The following is a 22016-nucleotide window of genomic DNA, read 5'->3' as shown; positions in this document are numbered from 1 at the left end:
AGGGCAGCACTGGCCCTGGTCTGTGAGGAACTGAGCCACACAGTGGTGGGCACATGAGAGAAGCTCCCCCCATGCTCACAGCTGCTCCCCACCGCAGCATCCCCTGGTCGGTGGGAAAGCTGCCTCCCACGAAACTGGTCCCTGGTGTCAGAAAGTTTGGTGGCCGCTGGTCTACTGGATGCAGGTGAACAAGCTGGCTGGGGAGTTCTGGTGTCAACAGCGGCACCTGGTGAGGGACACGGGATGGCGGGGGGCTGTAGGGTCCGGAGATACAGACCCTCCACTCCACACGCGTGGCAAGGGCTGGTCGGGCAGAGACGAGGCCCACCCCCGGCTCCAGCTCCTCTCCCTCTTTGTCTCAGGCACTGCTTCCCTCTGTCACAAACAGATCAGAGGATGGGGCGGCGGGGCCCTGCACAGCGGGAGGCTGAGAGAGGCCACGGGGATCTTCAGGCACACGCAGTTGTAGCTGCTCCCAGTCACCCAGAGACACCACGCAAACACGCAGCCCGCCCCCAGCCATCACTCAGAAGAAGCCACATGCTGAATGCCGACCACCTTCGTCTATGTTCTCTGGGTGTCATTTAACAGCTAAGACAGCTTTTTCAAGGAAAGACCAGTGTCTTAAAATGGGATTTTAAATCTTAAAACATTTTAATGTGCTGCAAGCATCAGAGGGTTGCAAGTGATCTTTAGTCACCTCTTAGCCTGGCTGCTGGCTCCCCCATCCTGGCTCCCTAATTAGCACTTTAAATGTGCATGATTTGTGTATGTGCTTTCCTGGCTGCCAGCCTGGGCAACGGCTAGGTTTCTAGGGTTCGTCCACTGTTTCTACATGTACAGACCTGAAGCTACACCTTCCTTCTTACAGCTCTGACATTCCCTTCCTGGAATAATTGAGTAACACAGGAAATACAGAAGGTATCAGAGCCAGACCGTCCCCCAGCTCGCACCAAGGGGCTGGGGCGTGGAGCAAGGGGACCCCACAGAGATGGCCAGCTCCGAGGCCTCAGGAGCAGCGGGCCGCCAGAACGTCTGTGGACTGAAAAGGCAGGACTTGAAGCCAGACACCCATGAAATGACCATCCCATCAGCTCCTCCATCACGCCCATTAATCCAGTAGGTCTGCTTTGCTCTTGGTGCCCCTGGGAACGTATAATACACTTTGGCCAATTACAATATCTATCTTAAAATGTAATCCAAATGTGACATTTCTGGCCCCACTCAGCACCAAAACTTCAACTTGAGCAAAAATGAAGCATGCCAGGTCCTCAGCGATTCCACAGGCCCAAGAGAGGGAGACAGAACACAGAGGGCAGAGAGCGCCTTTCCGGGGGTTCCGCCCTGATTCATCTCCTAGTCACCAATTCACACCATGAAGTTACCCTCCCCCTGGGGGTGTCCGCTCCCAGCAAGGCCCCTGCCCCTCAGAGGAGCCCAGAGTGGCCCCCGAAGCGTCTCTGAAAAAGAACAGTGAGTACCTGTGCCAGTGAAATTAAAGGAACCCTCATTAATCTGCACCAGCACTGTCCCCACCAACTCACTAATTTCCATCAGGTCCCTCCCCACAGACAAACACAGCACGGGTAACAGGCAGTCACGGCAGGATTTGAACCCAGGTCTGACATCACAGCCAGCCTCCTTCGATCACCAAAACCGGAGTTCACGATTCCAGGTGGATTATTCGTCTTGAAATCATCACACAGCGTATCTATTAATCTGCAGTCTAGTTCTAAGTTACCTTAATTAGAGGCATCAGAGAAACCACTCGAACACTGTTCTAGTCGACAGAACTAGTCCTGCCCTCACAGGGGTGCTCTGCTGAGATTACTGACTCGTCACCGCCTGTCACTCACCTACAGTCTCCAAAGCAAGTCAGAAACTGAACTAATGAAAGGACAGGAATGTTTACTAATTAAGGCCTCGTGGGAAAGTTTTCAAATAACACGCTGTACTCACATAATAACAGCTCAAGATATAGAAAAAAACAATTGCCAATTAAGAGTTTTCAAAAACTAATTATACAGTCACGTAGTTAAAAACCACATCCTTGTATAGTTTTCAAAGACATGAGACTAAGGGATAAAACTGGGAAACAGTGTCCTGGTGGGGGAGGGACGGGAATGCTCTGGCCACAGCTTCCTGCCTCTCCCTCTAGCAGACATCAGCAACCCTTGCCGGGGCTGTTTCCTCACTAGAGCGGCAAGACTGCAGACCCCTGTCCTCACCTCCCTTCCAGGGAGAAGGCCCTAGACAAGGTCCACGCAGGCGGAGGTGCTTCCTGAAAAGGAGGCTCTTGGCTTAAACACAGTGTGTGTGTGTGTGTGTTGGGGGGGGGGGGGTAGCCTGGTGCAGTGGGCAGATGCCTGGGGCTGGCGATGCCAACCAGAGGATGGCCCAGCCAGACAAGGGCAAGAGCCCCTCCCGCCCTGACACCACGAGACTTTACATCCACATTTAGGATGTGGCTACCAGGGCCCGCTCTAACTGAACAACAAGGAGAGATGGTACATGCGGGAACCAAGGTACAGAGGGGCTGAGTATCTTGCCTGAGTTTACAGAACCAACTAGAGAAGCCAGAATTCGAACCCAGGCAGTGGCCCCTGGGCAACACATCCTGTGGGCCCTCCCAGAGTTACAGCTCAGGCAGCCACCCACCCAGCCCAGAGCTTGATGGCAGCATCGCCCTGGGCTCTTCCCTGCAGACTCCGCCCCAACCCCTGGCCTGAGGCAGGATGAGCTGGATGCTCTCCAACTGCCCAGCTGTCGAGCTTCCCAGCTGCCCACAGAGACCTGGATACTGGCACAGGAACTCGGCCAGCCAAGTGGGCAGAGCCACCCCCTCCAACCCAGCACATGGGGGCCTGGGCCACCAGATTCATCCCACAGGCAGTCCAGACCCCCACACTCAGCAGCCCCCCTCCCTGCAGAAGCCTCAGCTAAACTCTCCCAGGACTAGGAAAGCTTGGCTTTCAAACACCCCTGGGATAGCAGAAAGGAGTGTCAGGCCAACAGGAATCAGAAAATTCCTCTGGGGCAATATGCCACCATGCATTCCCCACTGGTGAGGCAGAAAAACTCTTTAAGCTGAAAACCCTATCTTAAGTATAAACACTTACATGCCAAGTCAGAGTCATGCCCATGGAGGGGATACTTTACCTACATTCCACTTCTTTGGAAAACAAGAGAGACCCAAGTAACAGCTTCTTGACGCAGACTGATGGGGGGCCTCGTAAGTCAGCAAGCGCAGACGGAAGAGAAGCCTCAACAGCCTCTGCCCAGGGACGCCTCATGGGGCCTCTCCTGCCTCCGCAGGCTTGTCCGTGAGGTCTGGACGGCCAAGCTATGCCTTGTTCCTGATGCCCAGCCTTAGGCCCGGAGCTCAGACCACCCAAGAACGGCCTGGGCTGGCTCCTGACAGCAGCACTTTGCAATGTGAAGGCCAAGGAGTGATCGCCAGCCTGGGCAAGCAGCACCTTCCGGGCTGTAGCGGCAGCTCTGGCGTGAGACACAAACCTGCCATTTGTAACCCACTGGAGACTCAGGACTGCGGTTCTGAGACCAGCATGGCTGCCGCCGACCGTCCCTAGAGCCAAATCTTGGGCAGCTTTGGGAATGTTAACATTTCAGCCCCAGCCGTGCTACGTCATGACTGGCGGGGCAAGTTAATAACCTTGGGATCCGCAGAACACTGCCGGTGTGAGGGTAGGAGGCATGCAAGCAGGCAGGCAGGGAAGACTGATGAGCCGAGGCTGAAAACGCTTTCAGGCTTCTCGGCCACAGCTCTGATACAAATGTGCAGCACCAGGAATTATACTTCACAGAAAATACGCAGCATCATATATTTGTCAAAAATCTCTCATATACAAGTACAATGTAAAGCATGAGGCTTTCACAATCATATCCTGTGGGGGAAACAAAAAGGAATACTATGTATGTATTAAAGGTCTCCCACCGTGGCTTCCCAAACCAACCACAGCTCAAATGGATCGCATGTGACAGCCGGCACACCGCTTGTGATAAGTGAGCACACAGGCGCGTGCTCTGCCCTCGGGGTGCCTGCCGCACGAGGAGGAGTCGGCAGGGTAATAAGACGTCCACGCCAGATGCTGCTGAGCGACAGCGTCTCTGGGCCACTGAGCAATCTGGCCGAAAGTAAGCGCTCTCCCAAACTACCTAAATTGCTACTCTACCATCAAAAGGTTCACAAAAAGTAGCAATTTCCAGAGAATTTAGGTAATTCTTAGAGAAGAAACACTACCAAGCATAAGAATAGTTTCCCGGTGATGCAGGTGACAATTCAGGATCTTAGGCGACCTCTGAAGCATCCTTTTAAAAAGAATCATCACTGGATATTCCTAAATTACAGAAAGATATAGAGGCTTATGTACGTTTTAACTGACTATGATGTTGTAATTTATGAGAAATATATTTTGGTCATCAGATGACCAAAATATATCTCTCATGTATATTTGGTCTTTGTCCCTGTTTCTGACTCACAGCTCCCCAAACCCTTGGGGCTTCCTGAGCAGTAAGGGCCACAGAAGCATCTTTTGTTCCGCTCGGGCTCTTGTCCTCTGATCCACAAGGTGAAATGGGTGTCCTGTTCCCACAACGAGCTCCTTTCCACCGCTGCTGGGCTGATGTCAGTGAGGAGGCCTTTGGAAGTGCCTGCACATGGGGGCTGGTTGCAGGGGCACCAACCACGAATAGAGGGGTGCAACCTTCAGCCCCATCCCGTGACTTCCTCGAGGGAGAGGGACTAAGTCTGACTCAATCCCCAACGGCCAATGACTTGATCAACAGTGTCTATGGAGCGAAGCCTCCAGAAACCCAAGAGGACGGAGCCTGCAGAGCTTCCAGGCCGGGGAACCGGAACATGTCCATGTGCCAGCAGGCTGGGTCCCAAGCACCAGGAGAAGCACGTTCCTTGGGACCTTACGGCTGCTGCTCTGTGTCTCTTCACCTGACTCAACTTGTATCCTTGAACATCCGTTTGTAACAGTTCAGTGAAGTCAAAGTGAAGTCGCTCAGTCGTGTCCAACTCTTTGTGACCCCATTGACTGTAGCCTACCAGGCTCCTCCACCCATGGGATTTTCCAGGCAAGAATACTGGAGTGGGTTGCCATTTCCTTCTCCAGGAGATCTTCCCGACCCAGGGTTTGAACCTGGGTCTCCCACATTGTAGGCAGACGCTTTACTGTCTGAGCCACCAGGGAAGTACATAAATGGGTTTTCTACTCCAGCCAATTAACTGAACCCAAGAAGGGGTTCCTGGGAACCTCTGATTTATAGCATGTTGGTCAGAAACACAGGTGACAATCTGGGCTTGCAGTTGGCATCTGAAGGAGGGGAGTGTGGGGACTGGGAGTCTGAAGGACTGCAGCCTTGCCTATAGGACCTGATGAATTTCCAGGGGGACAGTGTCAGAACTGGGCTGAATGGCAGCACATTCAGCTGGTATCTGGGCACTGACTGTTGTGGAGGGGAAGCTACCCACCCCCGCCACACACACCCCACACAGCTACTGGACACTGGGAGTAGAAACCTTTCACTGACTGTATTACAAAGTCTTAATTTGCTTTTTATTTTAAAAATACTAGTTTTCTGCTGGTTTGCTAACTTAAGTTACATACACCTATACAATTTTTAAACTTTTTAAATGAAATTTTCTAAGTAGGCAAAAATAAAGTAGTATTATGAACCCCAGGTGCCCATCAGTCATTCAAGAGCACACTCAGTCAATCTTGTTCCCTCACAGTCTTCCAACAGAGGTGGTGTCACTGTGTCCATAAATACTTCAGTTTATATCTATAAAAGGTAAGGATTTTCAAAAAACATAACCACAAGGCCATTCAGTTCAGTTGAGTTCAGTTCAGTCGCTCAGTCGTGTCCGACTCTTTGCGACCCCATGAATTGCAGCACGCCAGGCCCCCCATCCATCACCAACTCCCGGAGTTTACTCAAACACATGTCCATCGAGTTGGTGATGCCATCCAGCCATCTCATCCTCTGTCATCCCCTTCTCCTCCTGCCCCCAATCCCTCCCAGCATCAGGGTCTTTTCCAATGAGTATTGGAGTTTCAGCTTCAGCATCTGTCCTTCCAATGAACAGGGCCATTACTGCCACTAAATAAAATAATGGTGCCTTAAATTTCATCTACTATCCAGTCCCTATTCAACTGACCCCTAATTATTGTTTCTCAGGTCCTTCTCTAGTTATTTTGGTGAGCAATTGTGAACTTCTTAAGGGTGGCAGAACACCATGTTCACGTCTACAACCCCAGCGCTCAGCAGGGTACCTCGCAGCCAGAAACGCTCAAAAACCTTTCGAAGGTGTTCATCAACTGTGCACCTCTCAAAAAGTAAAAAGCAGGAAGTCCCTCAGTTTACAAGGATTCTGGGGACTGGAAGTGAACAGATGGAGATGCACACGTTTTGATGAGGCTACCACTTCCCCTAATTACAGTCAGGGCCTGGAGCTGGGATCTCATAGAAGAAGGTAATGGACATGCGAGAAAAAGGAAGGCTCTAATCATGACTTCTTAGATGCACTTTATTTCCACAGTCTGAGATGAGATTGAGGCGGACCTCACAGTGATCAGCATCTTCTGTCTACCGCTACAGCTGTCTACCTCTTTCTGCTTAGTGACCTTTACTAATGCACCAAACCTCTCTGACCCTCAGTTTCCTCATCTTCAGAATGGGGATAGTTCCTGCAGCTAAGGACGATCATGGCCTGCTCCGTAACACACCACCATGACCGGCACTGCCTCAGACACAAGACCCACCCACAGCAGAGTCTGCAGGATGCAGGTCAGTGCCTTGGAAGAAACTTCCAGAAGCAATATTAAAGCAATGCAATCTCCAGACACAAAATCAAGTGGGAGAGAAGTGGAGGGTGAACTGGGAAGTTAGGCAAAATTCCCAGGAGAGTCACAAGTCGGCCAACTCTACACGATGCCAAGCGATGGTGAGAGCCCAGGGTCCTCAGGAAACACTGCATCCACCAGAGCTTGGAGGTACAGAGGAAGAAGACTCTGGTCTCAGATGAACAGACACAAACATCTCTGAGGCAAAACGCAGACACCGGAAGACGTATTTCACATATATTTTCCTTATTATCTAGGCACAAGAGTGATAATAGGAAAAATCGATGTCTAATTAAGTCTAAAAGAGCTCTTTAAATAAGTAGAAAATAAAAATGTTAACTGATAAGAAACCACCATGTCACAGTTCAATGGAAATTGCTTTTTCTTTCCTAGTGGTACATAAGATAATGGTTTTACAAATAAGAGCATCTTAGATTTGACCAAAAAAATGGTATATTCCAGACACAGGGACACATCAGTAGTCACCAGAAGTGAGACAGGAAGGAAAACAGGTGCATCACTGACTGTGCAGGGAAATGGGAGTGGGAGAGTGGGAGGAGCGAATGGAGAAAGGGGGCAAGCCTTGAAGGTCACAGAGCCAGAGCTCACAATCTAGGTCAGTGGGGCAGCCCCTGAGGTAGGAAGGACCAGGGCAATGACTCCAAGGCCTCCCACGCCAGGCCAACTGGCTCAGCATCCAGGATGGTCACACATCTTCGCACACAGGAGTCAGCGTTCATTTACGGGTGTCGCTAAAACACAGGCCTTTACTCCTAAAGTTCCCACTGGGTGACTCGTCTGAAGTGTGTCCCCATTCTGGAGCAGCACCCTTCAGGAGGAGACAGGCGTCCTTTCTGGACGAGCCTCTGAGGCAGAGATGAAGAAACCTTGAATGGTGGCTCCTGAGTCAGAAGTCTTTACAATGACCTTTCCTCTGCAGCCACGTCCACGTTCTGGTTTTTTATCCAGAAACACGCTGGCAGCATGGCACACACCCCAGCAAGGCATCTACAGACCCCTCATGAATGCCAGTAACTACCAGGAAAAGTGGCTGATGCTCTTGCTTGAGAACTCCCTAAAGGAGCTGCAGGCAATGAAATCACATGTCCACTTTATTTCCTACAAATATCACAGATCACAGTGCTTCAACACAACCCCATTGCCAAGAACAACCTCTCCAAAACCCGGGGACCAGGCAGGCCCCTAACCTCCTATTTCCTGCAGATGAGAAAACCACAAGCCTCCCGACCCACAGCCACTCACAGAGACAATATCCCAGTGGGATCTTTGTGCAGGAGCAGGGGCACAGGCACCGGCGGGACTTCTCGTTAAACGGTGATGTGTGTGGAGAGCACTCCACAAATGCGCCGTGTGACGGAGTGCTGAGCCTGACAGTGGACGGGGAGCAGTGATCACCAGGTCAGCCAGCCCTGCAGAGACCTGCTCAGAAATCACACCACGAAGGCTGCTGCCTCAGCACAGACCAGAGTCAAGCAACACATTAACCTGCAGCACCTAACGGCGTCCCCAGCCCGGGGCGGGAGGGGGTGAACCGGGAACATGCGTTCTGTTAACCAGAACACTCCTCACCCGGGACTCCTTGAGGAACAAGAATGAAAGGCCGGAGGAAGAGAAAAACAATTATCAAATACTAACACATATACATGGAACCTAGAAAGACGGTACTGATATTTGCAGAGGAGCAGTGGAGACACAGACATGGAGAACAGACTTGTGAGCACAGCTGGGGGGAGAAGGAGAGGGTGGGAGGTATGGACAGAGTAACCTGGAAACACACACTACCATATGTAAAATAGACAGCCGATGGGGATTCGCTGTATGCCTCAGGAAACTCAAACCCGCTCCCTAACCACCTAGAGGGCTGTGATGGGGACAGAGGTGGAGGGATGTTCAAGCAGGAGGGGACATGGGTGAACAAAGCTAAGGATGATTCATGTTGATGCTCCGTAGAAACCAATGCAATACTGTAAAGCAATTATCCTTCAACTAAAAATAAATAAATTTTTTAAAAAAGAAGGAAAGACCTGACCTTGCCACGGGATAGAGGAAACTCCACCACTGACAGACCAGAGGCAACAGATTCCAGAAAGAAAACAGGCTCAATATTTAGCAAAGGAAATCAAGGCATAGAGAGCATACCCAATAGGTCAGACACTCTGAAGCTGGAGTTGCCCCTGCTCTGGGTCTTGGCTCAAACCTGCTCAACCTGCACCTCACAGGCAACAGCCCTTCTCTCTCTCTCTCTCTTTTTTTAAAATATAAATTTATTTATTTTAATTGGAGGCTAGTTACAATATTGTAGTGGTTTTGCCATACATTGACATGAATCTACCACGGATTTACATGTATTCCCCATCCTGAACCCCCCTCCCACCTCCCTCCCCATCCCATCCCTCTGGGTCTTCCCAGTGCACCAGCCCTGAGCACTTGTCTCATGCATCCCACCTGGGCTGGCGATTCATTTCACATATGATAATAAACATGTTTCATTGCCATTCTCCCATATCATCCCACCCTCTCCCTCTCCCAGAGAGTCCAAAAGACTGTTCTAGACATCTATGTCTCTTTTGCTGTCTCACATATAGGGTTATTGTTACCATCTTTCTAAATTCCATATATACGTGTTAGTATATTGGTGGTTTTCTTTCCGGCTTACTTCACTCTGTATAATAGGCTCCAGTTTCATCCACCTCATTAGAACTGATTCAAATGTATTCTTTTCAATGTCTGAGTAATATTCCATTGTGTATATGTATCACAGCTTTCTTATCCATTTGTCTGCTGATGGGCATCTAGGTTGCTTCCAGGTCCTGGCTATTATAAACAGTGCTGTGATGAACATTGGGGTGCACGTGTCTCTTTCAATTCTGGTTTCCTCAGTGTGTATGCCCAGCAGTGGGATTGCTGGGTCATATGGCAGTTCTATTTCCAGTCTCTCTTTACTGTAACCTGGCCCTCCCTGACTCCTGACCCCTCCAGGGCCCCCCTCTCTCCTCTGCACTCAGCCCCTTCTCACACTGCGTCTTTTCACTACCTATCACCGTGTTTGTTCCCACTGCCCCCAGGGTGAAAGTTCCCCAGGGGTTGGGATGATGTCTTCGTTCTACTCACTGCTGTAACCCAAATACCAAGGAGTGCCTGGCACACAGCAAGTCTCAAGTAGTACTCATCAGAAGAATTGATGAAAGGGCCCACAACCTGTTTTCATGTCTGCTCCTGCCAGCAGGAAGCAGAGACTTCAGGACAGACAGAGGCCTGAGGACAAGAACACGGGAAACACGGACAGACAGAGGCCTGAGGACAGGAACACGGGAAACATTTCACACAGCAAATGGTAAGGATGGAGAAAGGAGCTAAACGGAATGACCTCCCGTGGAGTATTCCTGTGGGTGCATCCTCTCTAGAGCACCTTCCAGGAACATCCCACCACTATCAGAGGATCTGGGCACTGGCAGCGCATGGAAGGAACACGGGAAACCTGGAAAGCGAGGGCCCCATCCCGCAGGGAGAAAAAAAGAAGTCAAGTTCATGCTGACCACAGCAGTGCTTCTTAAGTGAGGGCGAGCCTGTCCCCCGGGATGCCTGGCAAGGCCTGTAGACATGGTGACAGCTGAGAAGGGTGGTTCCACTAGCATCCAGCAGAAGCTGCTAAACATCGACAGTGCACAGGCCAGCCCCCTGCCCCCAGCAAATGTTATCTGGTTCAAAATGCCAACTGTGTCAAGGCTGAGGGGCCCTGCGCTAGAGTGACCACTGCCCCCCGGCACCCTCGTCCCTGCCAAAATGCTGGTCCTGGTTTGGGCTCTGGGAATTCAACAACTCTCTCCCTGGTGCCCAGGCCAAGCCTCCTCCCAGAGAGTCACTAGACAGGACCAGGCAGTCAGCGGCGGGGCTGGGAGGCCAGGTGGGCAGACCAAGGGCAGGCTGAGTCACAACTGACCAGGTGCGCCTCTAAGAGTGGGCGCGGGGGCGCAGGACTCCCAGAGCCGAGGAAAGCTATTTGAATGTAAGGCCAGGAGGGAGATTCTATGCGACGACAGTTTTGTTTTTTTCAAATCCAGCCACACTGAATCACTGCCATCTTCGTCCTGGCATGCTAAGAAACCCAATCTGTACAAAGCGACACTCTCTTCCTGGGCCTATAATACTGGTCATGACTAAATGCAGAAACGCCCAGGGCCTCGGTCTGCCCTGTAGGAGGCAGATGCGAGCAGAAGCCTGGGCTCGGGAGGTGGAGAAGGCAGTGCTCCTCAGGGCGGAGCTCCTCAGAGAAGGACTTGGCTCTTTAAGCCTGTGGGAGACGCTCTCCTGACTGAACAGGTAAACTGGACAAGTTTCACTAGAACCTCCACACTGGGGTTCATCCTTCAGGTCAAGTGTGTGGCCAAAGGTCAGCGCATGCTCACACCCGTTAGAAAACAAGGTCAACTCTCCTTGGAGGGCAGCAGTGTCTGTAGGAGGCTGGCACCAACACGCTCGACATAACTCTCCCCACGGAGGAGGGCTCCTCACCACACTGGGCCTGTGCCGGGTCCCACCCAGGCGGCGTCTGGGGCAGCGCCGGGAGGTCCTCCCGAAGGAACCACACCATAAGGCGGCGTGGTGGCGAGGGTCCAAGGCCACGGTGGTGGGACAGGCATCCCTGGCAGCAACCTGGCATCACAGGCTTCCTCGAGGGGAGGCCGCCCTGCAGGTCAGGACAGTGAGGCCGGGCCAGCACCTGCTCTGAGGGACGCAGCGTCTCTCCAGGAGCCACGCTCAGCTACCTAAGGACAGCCGTGGCGAGGGTCCCGAGGCCCTGCAGCAGGGGCGGGTCAGGGAGCAGGGGTCCCCAGGGGAGAGCAGGGCGGGGGGGAGGTGCAGAGGGGCCCCAAAGAGGGGCGTTCATCTAACATCCACGTGGAAGGCTCCCACCATCGTGAGCTGTGTGACACAGTCATGTCACACATGTCACACATGGTCATGTCCGACACCCATCCGGCTCGCAGGACAGGGCTCATGGGGACAAAAGAGGAAAAACAAACAGGGGGCATGGGCTTGGCCAGTTTGGGCTGTTTCCTCACCCCATGATTTCTGCTGGGCCACTAGGAGACTTCACAGATTTCTCCCAGGAACACCTTACCTTCTGCTCAGGATCTTGGCCAGAACCCGGCAGTCAGCTCCTGTGAGAGCCTGGTCTCTGCCCCAGGCAGCCTACTACCTCCCTCCACTAAGCCACATGCCACTGGATTTGCTAGAGGTTCAGGCAGCAGGGCACTGCCTGTCTTGAAATCAGCATCTTCCCAAAGTGACTTCTCTCTCCCTAGAGATCTCAGAAACATGAATGGCAGCAATAAATTGTGTGTGTGTGTGTGTGTATAAAATCACATAATTATAAACAATATATAGTTTCATATACATAATTATATATATGTCTCCCCTTGCCCCACCCCAACTGTTTTTCTGACCTCCTCTCAAATACCTCTTCTCCTGATCCAAACAGGAGACCCACCTCTCACTAGCAGTTGGGATGGGAGATTCAAAAGGGGCCTGAAGCCCCCACAGAACACTAACAACTCCCCAGGCGCCCCGAGCCCACCCCAGAGGCCGGATGGAGCCCAGGCCAGTGAGCCTGCTCCATGCTGGGGACGGCGGGCTCTGTCTCACTCTCACCAGAGGGCTGGGGAAAGAGCCCCTCAGCTCTTGCCATTGGTCACAGCCTGCTCCTGTCATGTATGAGCCCCAAGGCGCTCCAGAGGAGTGACACTTATATTTTCTTTAGAAAAAAGTTTCCCTAGAGAAACTTTGTCAGATTTGCCATTTGTCAGATTCCCTGACTGTACAGTGGCTTTCCCCAACTCCTGCATGCCCGATCTCAACTTCAAACCCTCCTTTCAAGTGGAATTTAACTGACTGGCTGGCAGGGTGTGGCCCGGGCCCCCTCCTCAGCCCCTCATGGACATGCTCACAGATCTGCTGATGTCCATGAAAGCATGCGGCAGCCACTGTGTCCCGCCTCACCTCCCACGTGTGGGTGATGACAGCCACCTCCCCTCCTGCCAGGAGAAGCAAGCCTGCAGGCGGAGGGTGAGTGGGACGCCTAGAGCCTGCTTGTCAGGGGGACCGGCCTCCTCACCGCAGGAACTCCACTTAGGGTCACGATCAGCGGCACCCCACTGGTTTAAACAACCACCAAAGAAGGATATGTCCTGCACCCACTCTCCTGGTGGCTTCCCACAGCCAGCAGCCCCACTCTGACACCACAGGTGGAGACATGAGAGCTGGCATGTTGCCCAGACCACTTTGCAAAAAGTAGTCTTTGATGTCACTAAGGGTCATGGTACTGGCCCAAATGAACCAACCAAATCAACCTGGGAGGAATGGATGAAGGACTTAAAAAAAAAAAAGAAAAACACTTCTAAAGAACAAGAAGATGACAGTTCAATATATTTTCCTAGTTCAATATATTTTCAAGAAGATTCTAGGCTTTGTCCCTCCCCGCACCCCACTCTGGACACCATCTACTCAGCACCTACTATTTGCCAACACCTACTAATAGTATCTAGTCTTTAGCTACAAGAACTATTCCTATTCTAAAGATAAGGAAACTGAAGGTCAGAGAGGTTTAGGAAATTAGTAAAGGTCACTAAGCAGAAAGAGGTAGAAAGCTAGTCTCGTCTCAGTGCCAATAAATGGATCCGTGCCATTCTCCTTAAATGTCTACCGCCCGGCTCACAAAACACCAGTGGTTCTCTATGGACAATCAAACTATGACCAACAAGTCAGCTCAGCTTGGCATTCAAGGCCCTTTATGATTTAGTCCCAAACTCTTTCCATTGTACATTCTCATATTCCCCTACAAACGTACCCACTCCAGCCACGTGAGGCCCCTCAGTACTCTTAAGAAGAGATCAACCCCTCTCCTAGAAAGCCCCTCCATACCTGACCCAAAGGCACCCAGCTTGGGACCCAGGGCAGGGACTGCAGCACCTGCTCACGGAAGAAGGGCAAGGGGAAGTGACCAGAAGGACAGGCCCCGCTCAGGCCCTACGAGAATGCCTTCCCTGCCTCCCAAGGGTGCGGGGGCACAGACAATGGGTCCTGGGCTACACACACTCTCTCTCAGGAGACCGTTCTTCACACACTAGAAAACCCTTCCCTCTCCAACCAAAAGAGCCACACTTCACCCAGAGGCACGTTCATTTCAACAGAAATCCCTTCCTTTCTCTGCAGCTCCATCATGCCAAGATACCAAGGCCCACAGGAGGCTTAACATGATTAAAATTTTAAAGTATTTAAGATGCTCAAAGGCGAGGCATCCTTGAAGTGCAAATCATCAATTTGGGGGAAAGAGAGAAACATAGGGGAGGGAAGGCTCTATGCAAAAGTAAATAAAATATAATTTTATGCAACATTGTGCACAAAGGTCAGGTTTGTGCATATGGTCAGGTTGTATTGACCATACAACCTGAACTTCAGCATTGAGTCCTGATTAGCGCAGTCTCTGCTCCTATTAAGTCGATTAAACCTGCATTGTGAGGTGAGTGGGTTCTCTGGGTTTCACCAGATGGAGAATACCCGTCCTCAGAGGAGTTATTCAACAGGCAGGGCACACAGTGACAAGCCTGGGCTGGGCGCTGAAGCAGCAGAAACTCTAGTCAGGCTCCCATCAGACAGACAATACCCCAAAGCCTAATACTGAAGCCTGGTACCCTGTGGGAAATGTCAAGGTGAAGAGAAATTGACTAAATGTGGAATTAGAGCCTTGACGTGAATGGTACAAGATGAGAGAAGAAATATAAGTCCACTTACACCTAAAAAACTATAGCTAGTATTTAAGTTCTGCCTATATACACATACTACCTTAGCATTTTTATGCTTATACTTTACAAGCCAGAAAATCTATACATTTCCTTTTATCGCGAGGATGAACTAAATTTGAAGAGACTTTCTAGTCTCTGAATCCATGGAAACAACTCAGGAGGGAGAAAAGACCATGCAGTTTTATATTCTAGACTAAGAAATTCAGGACACAGGTTTTATTGACTCCTCCAGAAATGGTTTTAGGGTGTTCTCTTTAATATAAGGGTCCAAGCCATGTTAATGAGTCTTCTTGAATTTCAAAAGCTATTGCATGTACACAACTCTTCTTCAACTGACGATCTGCCAAACCATTCTAATGGCTAGGAATAAATTTTATGGTTCATTGACAAAAAGAATAGAATCCCAAAATCACCAATCCATGTACAATTGTTCATTTCCCACACTTTTTTCTATGTGGTCTCTGAACTTTCCTACTGTCACCCAGCCACAAGGAGTTCTAGGAGCATTTTTTTTTTTTTAACTAAGGATCAACTGAAGACCCTTCAAAACCCATCCAGCAGCTGAAGCCCACCACGGAGAAGTCAGCTCCTCCAGACGCTAATGTCACCCTGTGCTATTCCAATCGCATGTGCTAATGAGAGCTGCAGACCCAGGAAAGGGGATCACAAAGCATGGCTTGTGTATTTGGTTTTCTTTCACATGAAAGGCAGAAAGCTTTGCCAGGTCTCACCAGCACACCAGGCTACATGGTCCTGCGAAAGCACGGTTTGCTGGGAAGCAAAGCTTTTGAAATAATTCCAGTTTCATATGACCACAGTTTTCAAACGGCTGCACTGCGTGCCCTGGGTGCACCACTTTTTACCATCCAAGGATGAACAAGCCCCATGGGCCTGAATAACAGTTCCTTGGATTAAAACAGGGAAAAGATAGGGCTAAGAGAACCTGTCAGCTCAGAAACAAGCGAGGCCAATTCTGTACATGAGAAGACTTTTCCTATATGCCCCTCTAGATATAGCCTAAGAAATTTACCATGAATCAAATAAGACACCTGTCTCCATCTAATACCTTCAGCTGAGAATGAAGGAAAGAAGGACGGACGGAAGGAAACCTCTTAAGTAGCCAGACCTCAGCGTTGACATTTATGGACTGACTTTAGGGCTAAAGTCTTTTCATCCACTTTCTAGCGTCTTGCTTGTTCCAGGATGCCATTCTCTGGTTCCAGTTCAACCCATGGTCCACCTTCATTAACTCAGGATTTCCTGGATTTGCGCTGACACTAAACGTCACAGTATAGGGGTTTCACGGTGTGGGGTCACTTCCAAAGCCTGGCAGTTACCAAACACGACAAACACCGCTGGCGGCATGCGCACCGCCCAGAGCCCCGCTCTCCCAGCAGGATCGCAAGGCCAGGCGCCCTAGGCGCTCCATTTCCTTCCTAGAGCGGCGGGCAGTGCAGAGCGGCTCACGCGGTCCCCACGGCCCAAGCCCTCGGCCCTGGGAACCCGTCTAGAACACACTCAGCAGAGGGACCACCCCACTGAACAGGAGCGAGGGACTGGGCAAGGCGAGCGCCGGGGGCCGCGCTGAAGGGCCGGCCGAGCCGGTCAGGACGAGCACCGGGGCAGGGAGGGGACGGTCGGGGGTGTGGGCGGCCGGCCTCACCCGGGGCCCGGGGGCCTTCCGCCTGCACCGCCAGCGCGGTCTGTTCCGCCGGGCGCGGGGCTGGCTGCGCCCCCGCCCCCAGGGGAAGCGGGCCGAGACCCAGAACTGCCCCCTCCCCGCGGCGCGGCGACGAGGGGAGGTAGGGGGGCTGCAGTGGCTGGTTTCAAAGGGCTGAAAAGAAACTTGGACTCCTCTCTCGCAAGGTACGTGACACGTTGAAAAGGCAGCCGCCTCTCTCCCTTCCCCCCACCCCCTTTTGTGCTTCCCAGTACTCTCACCCCCAAACTTCTCACCGCAGGGGACTGGGCTCCCGGCAGCCGGACGACACTCAAATTAAGAGGAGTGGAGAGCGGGGACAGGGGGCGACTAGAGGCGTCAGCGACCCCAGCCCCGGGAGCTGCGCGGGGTCGCCCCCTCCCGAGTCCGGAGAGCACCGAGCGGCCGGCGGCGCCCCCCGCCCCAGGGGCTCGGCCGCGAGGCCCAAGGCGGGGGCGGATGGCCAGAGCCGAGATCCGGGCGGAGATGGGCTGGACGGACCAGGAAACCCGGCGGTGCGTCCGAGCGAGGGGCCTCGGCGGCGGGGCCCGGGCGCATGGGCGCCGGGGATTCCAGGGGCCGGGCCGCGGGCGGGCACCCCACTCACCTTCCTGCCGGCGCCGCCGCCCGCGCCCGCGGCCAGTGCGGAGCCGCCCCCCGAGTACATGTAGTAGGCGATGCCCAGCACCCACAGGAAGGCGAAGCAGAGCAGCATCCGCGAGCGCCGCCGCATCCTCCCGACTCGGCCGCCGGCCGCGGCCGCTGCTCGCGAGTCTGCCTGGGGCCGCGGCGGGCGCGGGCCGGGGAGGAGCGGAGGAAGGGGAAGGGCGCGGCGGCTCCTCCTCCGGCGCGGCTGGCGGCGAGGGCGGCGCGCGCCCAGCGCCCGAGCTCCGCCCCGGCCGGGAGCGCCGCGCGGCGCCCGAGCAGGAAGCGGCAGCCGCGGAGGCGGCCAGGGGGTCAGGGAGCAAAGGGCGACCAATCGGCGGCGGCTGTGGGGGCCCGGCGGGGGCGGAGGAGGGGATTACCGCGTCTCCGCCGCGGCGGCTCGGATGCCCCGCGGGGAGTGCCTCCGCCGGCCGCCGCCCGGCCACCCCTGTGAGTGACAGGTGGTCGCCGGGGCCCCGGGGAAGGCGCGCACACGTGCGCACACACAGGCGCCCACACCGGGGACAGCGGGTCACCGCTTCCTCGCGCTGCCCGGCCTAAAGCACTGCCTCCTCGGTCCTCAGTCTTTGGGACCACCCCAGACCCCTGGCAGGCTCCCTCTTATTGGCCGACAGACCTGAGTTTTTTGGTGCAAATACCCTCTCCAGGACCCGACTTGGCTGCTGCTCGCTGCAGTTTTCTTACCAATATTGCAGCAAAAACATCCCTAATCCCCAGGTGTCTGTTTTATTTATTTCTTTACGCAGAGGTGGGGGCCTAGCGGTAGAAACCGAGAGGTGTTTTTTCAAGGCAACATGTTTCTGGGGATGAACAGAGAGCTTAATAGCAGGGTTTTCTTTTTCGTTTTTAAGTAAACACGAAATGAGGAAAAAGGAAGGCAACACGTATTTTTAAAATCCTTTCTTTGCAGCTGTTTCGATCTTAAGAAAGAAGAGGCAGCACACGTAACAGCTTTAAAGATGCAAGAAGACAGATCTGTCTTGTAACAGAACTGTAACCTTGACAATGCCCTTGTAACAGCAAAGTTTCCAGCGTTCCTAGGAAAGAAAGAATGTTACTTAGCGCTTGATATTTTAAAAGGGATTCCAGAAGCTGCCCAGTTCAGAGGATAAAGGCAGCTGTCTGCATCTGAATATCTACTCACATCCTCAATAAAATACAAACACAAACAAGCCTTCAGCTCTACTATGACAGTGAATACGATGAACTGACCTTCAAATTACTTCTTAAGTAGAGTAAAGAAAAGACATCAAATTCCAACAGAGCTCCCTCCACTGTTGCCAAGGGCTTAAATGTAACCCAGGCTTAAATCCTTCTATGAAGAGCAAGTCCAACCACAAGAACTAAACACTGAATACAGGTTGGGTACTTGACTGGACAAGGGAAGAGGTCTGAAAGAGAATGGGCAGGATGTGGCAGGCTTGAGGACGCCTTGCTTCTGGGAAGTGTCAGGTAAATAGAGAAATGGCAGTGCCCTTCGGAGATCTGGTAGTTAAGGAAAAGAAGGAACTGACAAAGGAAAATTAAGGATCCCACAGAAATAAATGACAACTAATCCCTCCCTCAGAGTGGTTATCTATTAAAAACTGCACTTCAGTATGCAGAGAAAAGGGGCTTCCAAGTGACTCAGTGGTAAGGAAACCTGCCAATGCAAGAGACTCGGGTTCTATCCCTGGGTTGGGAAGATCCCCTGGAGAAGGAAATGGCAACCCACTCCAGTATTCTTGCCTGGGAAATCCCATGGACAGAGGAGCTTGGAGGCCTATAGTCCATGGGATCACAAAAGACTCAGACACGAAACTAGACAACAATATACCTTGGAGAACTGAGTGGAATAATCAACTCCAAAACATATTTTATTAAAACTACTAGGTTTTAAAGGCAAAAAGATCAAATTACTTATATAAATAAATATTTAGGCAAGGCAACAGTAGAAGAGTATTTACAAGACCCTCAAGGAAAGAAAGTACCAGCCAAGGATTTTTGTGTCCAGCTTTCAAGCATCCAGGCTATAGGCAAATAGATGAGAACTGAGTACAAAAAGTATGCCTTTCTTGGAGAATGAGCTTCCCCCAAACAGATAACTCAGTGTGGTTTCTCGGTCATGTCCAGCTCTTTTTATGGCCAAAGCTTCAACTCCACTGTGCGTGGCAGTGGATCTGAAGGCACTGTAGTTTCTAGATACGAAGTCAGAAGAGAGGCTGGATGTGATGTGGGGAAGTTTAAAGACAAAGAAACTGCAAAGAGAAAATAGAGCTTATGACAACAACTAAAATCCATGAGGGCAAATTGGAATATACCTCCAACACCGATTATGCAAAAAACAAAATAAACTCCACAATGAGATATTACTTCACATTCATTAGTATGGCTATTCTTTTTCAACAACAACAAAAATCCCAAAATATAACAGATATTGAAAAGGATGTGGAGAAATTGGAACTCATGTTCCTTAAAAAAATTAAACCTAGAATTACCATATGATTCAGCAATTCCACTTCTGGGTACATACGTAAAAGAAGTGAGCACAAGGACTCGAACACATGCTCCTGTGTTCATGGCGCTATTATTCACAATAGCCAGAATACGGAAGCAACCCAGTGTCCAGCAACCAATGTATGAATGAAATGTGACACACAGTGGAATATTATTTGACTTAAAAGAAAGGAAATTTTGACATAAGTTACAACATGGTCAGTTCAAGTCAGTCACTCAGTTGTGTCTGACTCTTCGCACCTCCGTGGGTGCGAAGCCTGCTGCACTCCAGGCTTCCCTGTCCATCACCAACTCCTGGAGCTTACTCAGGGTCATGTCCATTGAGTCGGTGATGTCATCCAACCATCTCATCCTCTGTCACCCCCTTCTCCTCCTGCCTTCAGTCTTTCCCAGCATCAGGTCTTTTCCAATGAGTCAGTTCTTTGCATCAAGTGACCAAAGTTTAGAGCTTCAGTTTCAGCATCAGTTCTTCCAATGAATATTCAGGATTGATTTCCTTTAGGATTGACTGGCTTGATTTCCTTGCAGTCCAAGGGACTCTCAAGAGTCTTCTCCAACACCACAGTTCAAAAGCATCAATTCTTCGGCGTTCAGCTTTCTTTATAGTCCAACTCTCACATCCATACATGACTACTGGAAAAACCATAGCTTTGACTAGAAAGACCTTTGTGAGCAAAGTAATGTCTCTGCTTTTTAATATGCTGTTTATGTTGGCCATAGCTTTTCTTCCAAGGAGCAAGCATCTTTTAATTTCATGGCTGCAGTCACCGTCTGTAGTGATTTTGGAGCCCGAGAAAATAAAGTCTTGTTACTGTTTCCATTGTTTCCCCATCTATTTGCCATGAAGTGATGGGATTGGATCCCATGATCTTAGTTTTTAGAATGATACTAAGTTTTTGAATGATACAGAATAATACTAAGTGAAATAAACCAGGCATAAAAAGACAAATACTGTGAACCCACTTATATGAAGTACCTAAAGGAGTCAAATTCACAGAAAGAGAAAGGAAGGGTGGTTACTTGGGACTGGCAGAGGGGAAATGGGGAAATTAGTACAGAGTTCCAGTTTGGGGAGATGACAAAGTTCTGGGGATGGATGGCGGTCCAGAACAATGTCCATATGTTTAATGGCCCTGAAATGTACCCTTGAAACGGATTCAAATGTTATGTACATTTTATCACAATAAAAAGACATGACAAATGGGAAGAAATTATTTCTGCACCTATCATAGATAAAGGGGCAAAGTAATATCCTTAATATATAAAGAACTTAAATATTAAAAAGGGCAAAACACATAAGCAGACAATTCACAGTAAAGATCTCATGAGTTTGTAAACATGTGAAAAGATGTTCCACTTTACTTGTAAAAGAGTTGCAAATTAAAACTACAGAGATACTATTTATCCCCCCAAAAAACTGGAAAAAATTTGGAAACATGACAAGATACTCCATTGGTAGGCCTATAAAAAACAATAAGGAAGACTTCTATGAACAGATATGGAATGACTTCTGGGATATGTTATTAAACATTAAATGAAATATTAAATGCAAAATACAATAGCTTATATATTACATGCTACTTTTATGTAAGAAGGGAAAATAAGAAAACATACAAATATACGTTTATTTTGGCAACTGACACAGCAATAATAAACCAGAAAGTAATGAACTGAGTTACCTGTAAGGAGTGGGAGGAAGAGAAGGAGGGACAGGAAGAGTGTGGCATCTGTCACCTTTCTCCTGGGCTTGATCCTGGAAGCATGTTTTGTGTGTTAGTCACCCATTCGTGTCTGACTCTTTGTGACCCTGTGGACTGTAGCCTGCCAGGCTCCTCCATCCATGGGATTTTCCAGGCAAGAACACTGGAGTGGATTGCCATTTCCTTCTCCAGGGAATCTTTCTCACCCAGGGATTGAACCCGGGTCTCCCGCATTGCAAGTAGACTCTTTACTGTCTAAGCCATCAGGGAAGTCCTGGAAACATGTTAATGTCCTACATATTCAAAAGTAAAATAAAATCAACAAAACTATGAGCAGAACACTAGAAACTGAATCCAAACAGAAGTGCCTGAACCCAACTATATTGTGAATGGATACCATAGTCAGATTGAAAGGGCATAAAGGGATTAATATGTATAACTTTTAAACAAAGTACTTGGTCTATATACCCTTAGCCTAGAAAACAAAAGAACTCCAGACAATTTTTGAACTCTTCTTTATGCTTCTTCTTCATAGTGTTATGGTTTTCACAATCGAAGTACTTTATGCATATTGTGCAATTAAGCAAATCAGAAAATGTATTGTTTCAAGAATCTAGGATTTTCATTATGGAAGAAGGGAGATACAGTGTGGAATGAGGGACAGCAAAGATTACTTGGAGTAGACTTGGAATTAGAACAGTGTGAATGCACTATTTTATACATATATACATACACATATATACACTTGTCTATGCTCATC

The 22016-nt window shown here is 50.3% G+C and overlaps 1 protein-coding gene across 1 annotated transcript in view; it reads right to left on the bottom strand.

Annotated features, from left to right (window-relative positions):
* GALNT2 (polypeptide N-acetylgalactosaminyltransferase 2) overlaps positions 1 to 17187 on the bottom strand; it is a 176732-nt gene extending 159545 nt beyond the window's left edge. Inside the window, exon 1 of the mRNA XM_061161532.1 lies at positions 17002 to 17187. Coding sequence (XP_061017515.1) covers positions 17002 to 17127 — 126 coding nt within the window. The 5' untranslated portion in view covers positions 17128 to 17187. The remainder of the gene's footprint in view (positions 1 to 17001) is intronic.
* Positions 17188 to 22016: the final 4829 nt, after the last annotated feature.

Source organism: Dama dama, chromosome 15 (assembly GCF_033118175.1).
Source record: "Dama dama isolate Ldn47 chromosome 15, ASM3311817v1, whole genome shotgun sequence".
NCBI classification, from domain to species: domain Eukaryota; kingdom Metazoa; phylum Chordata; class Mammalia; order Artiodactyla; family Cervidae; genus Dama; species Dama dama.
The sequence above is the reverse complement of the archived record's forward strand: the minus strand, read 5'-3'. Positions and strand labels throughout refer to the sequence as shown.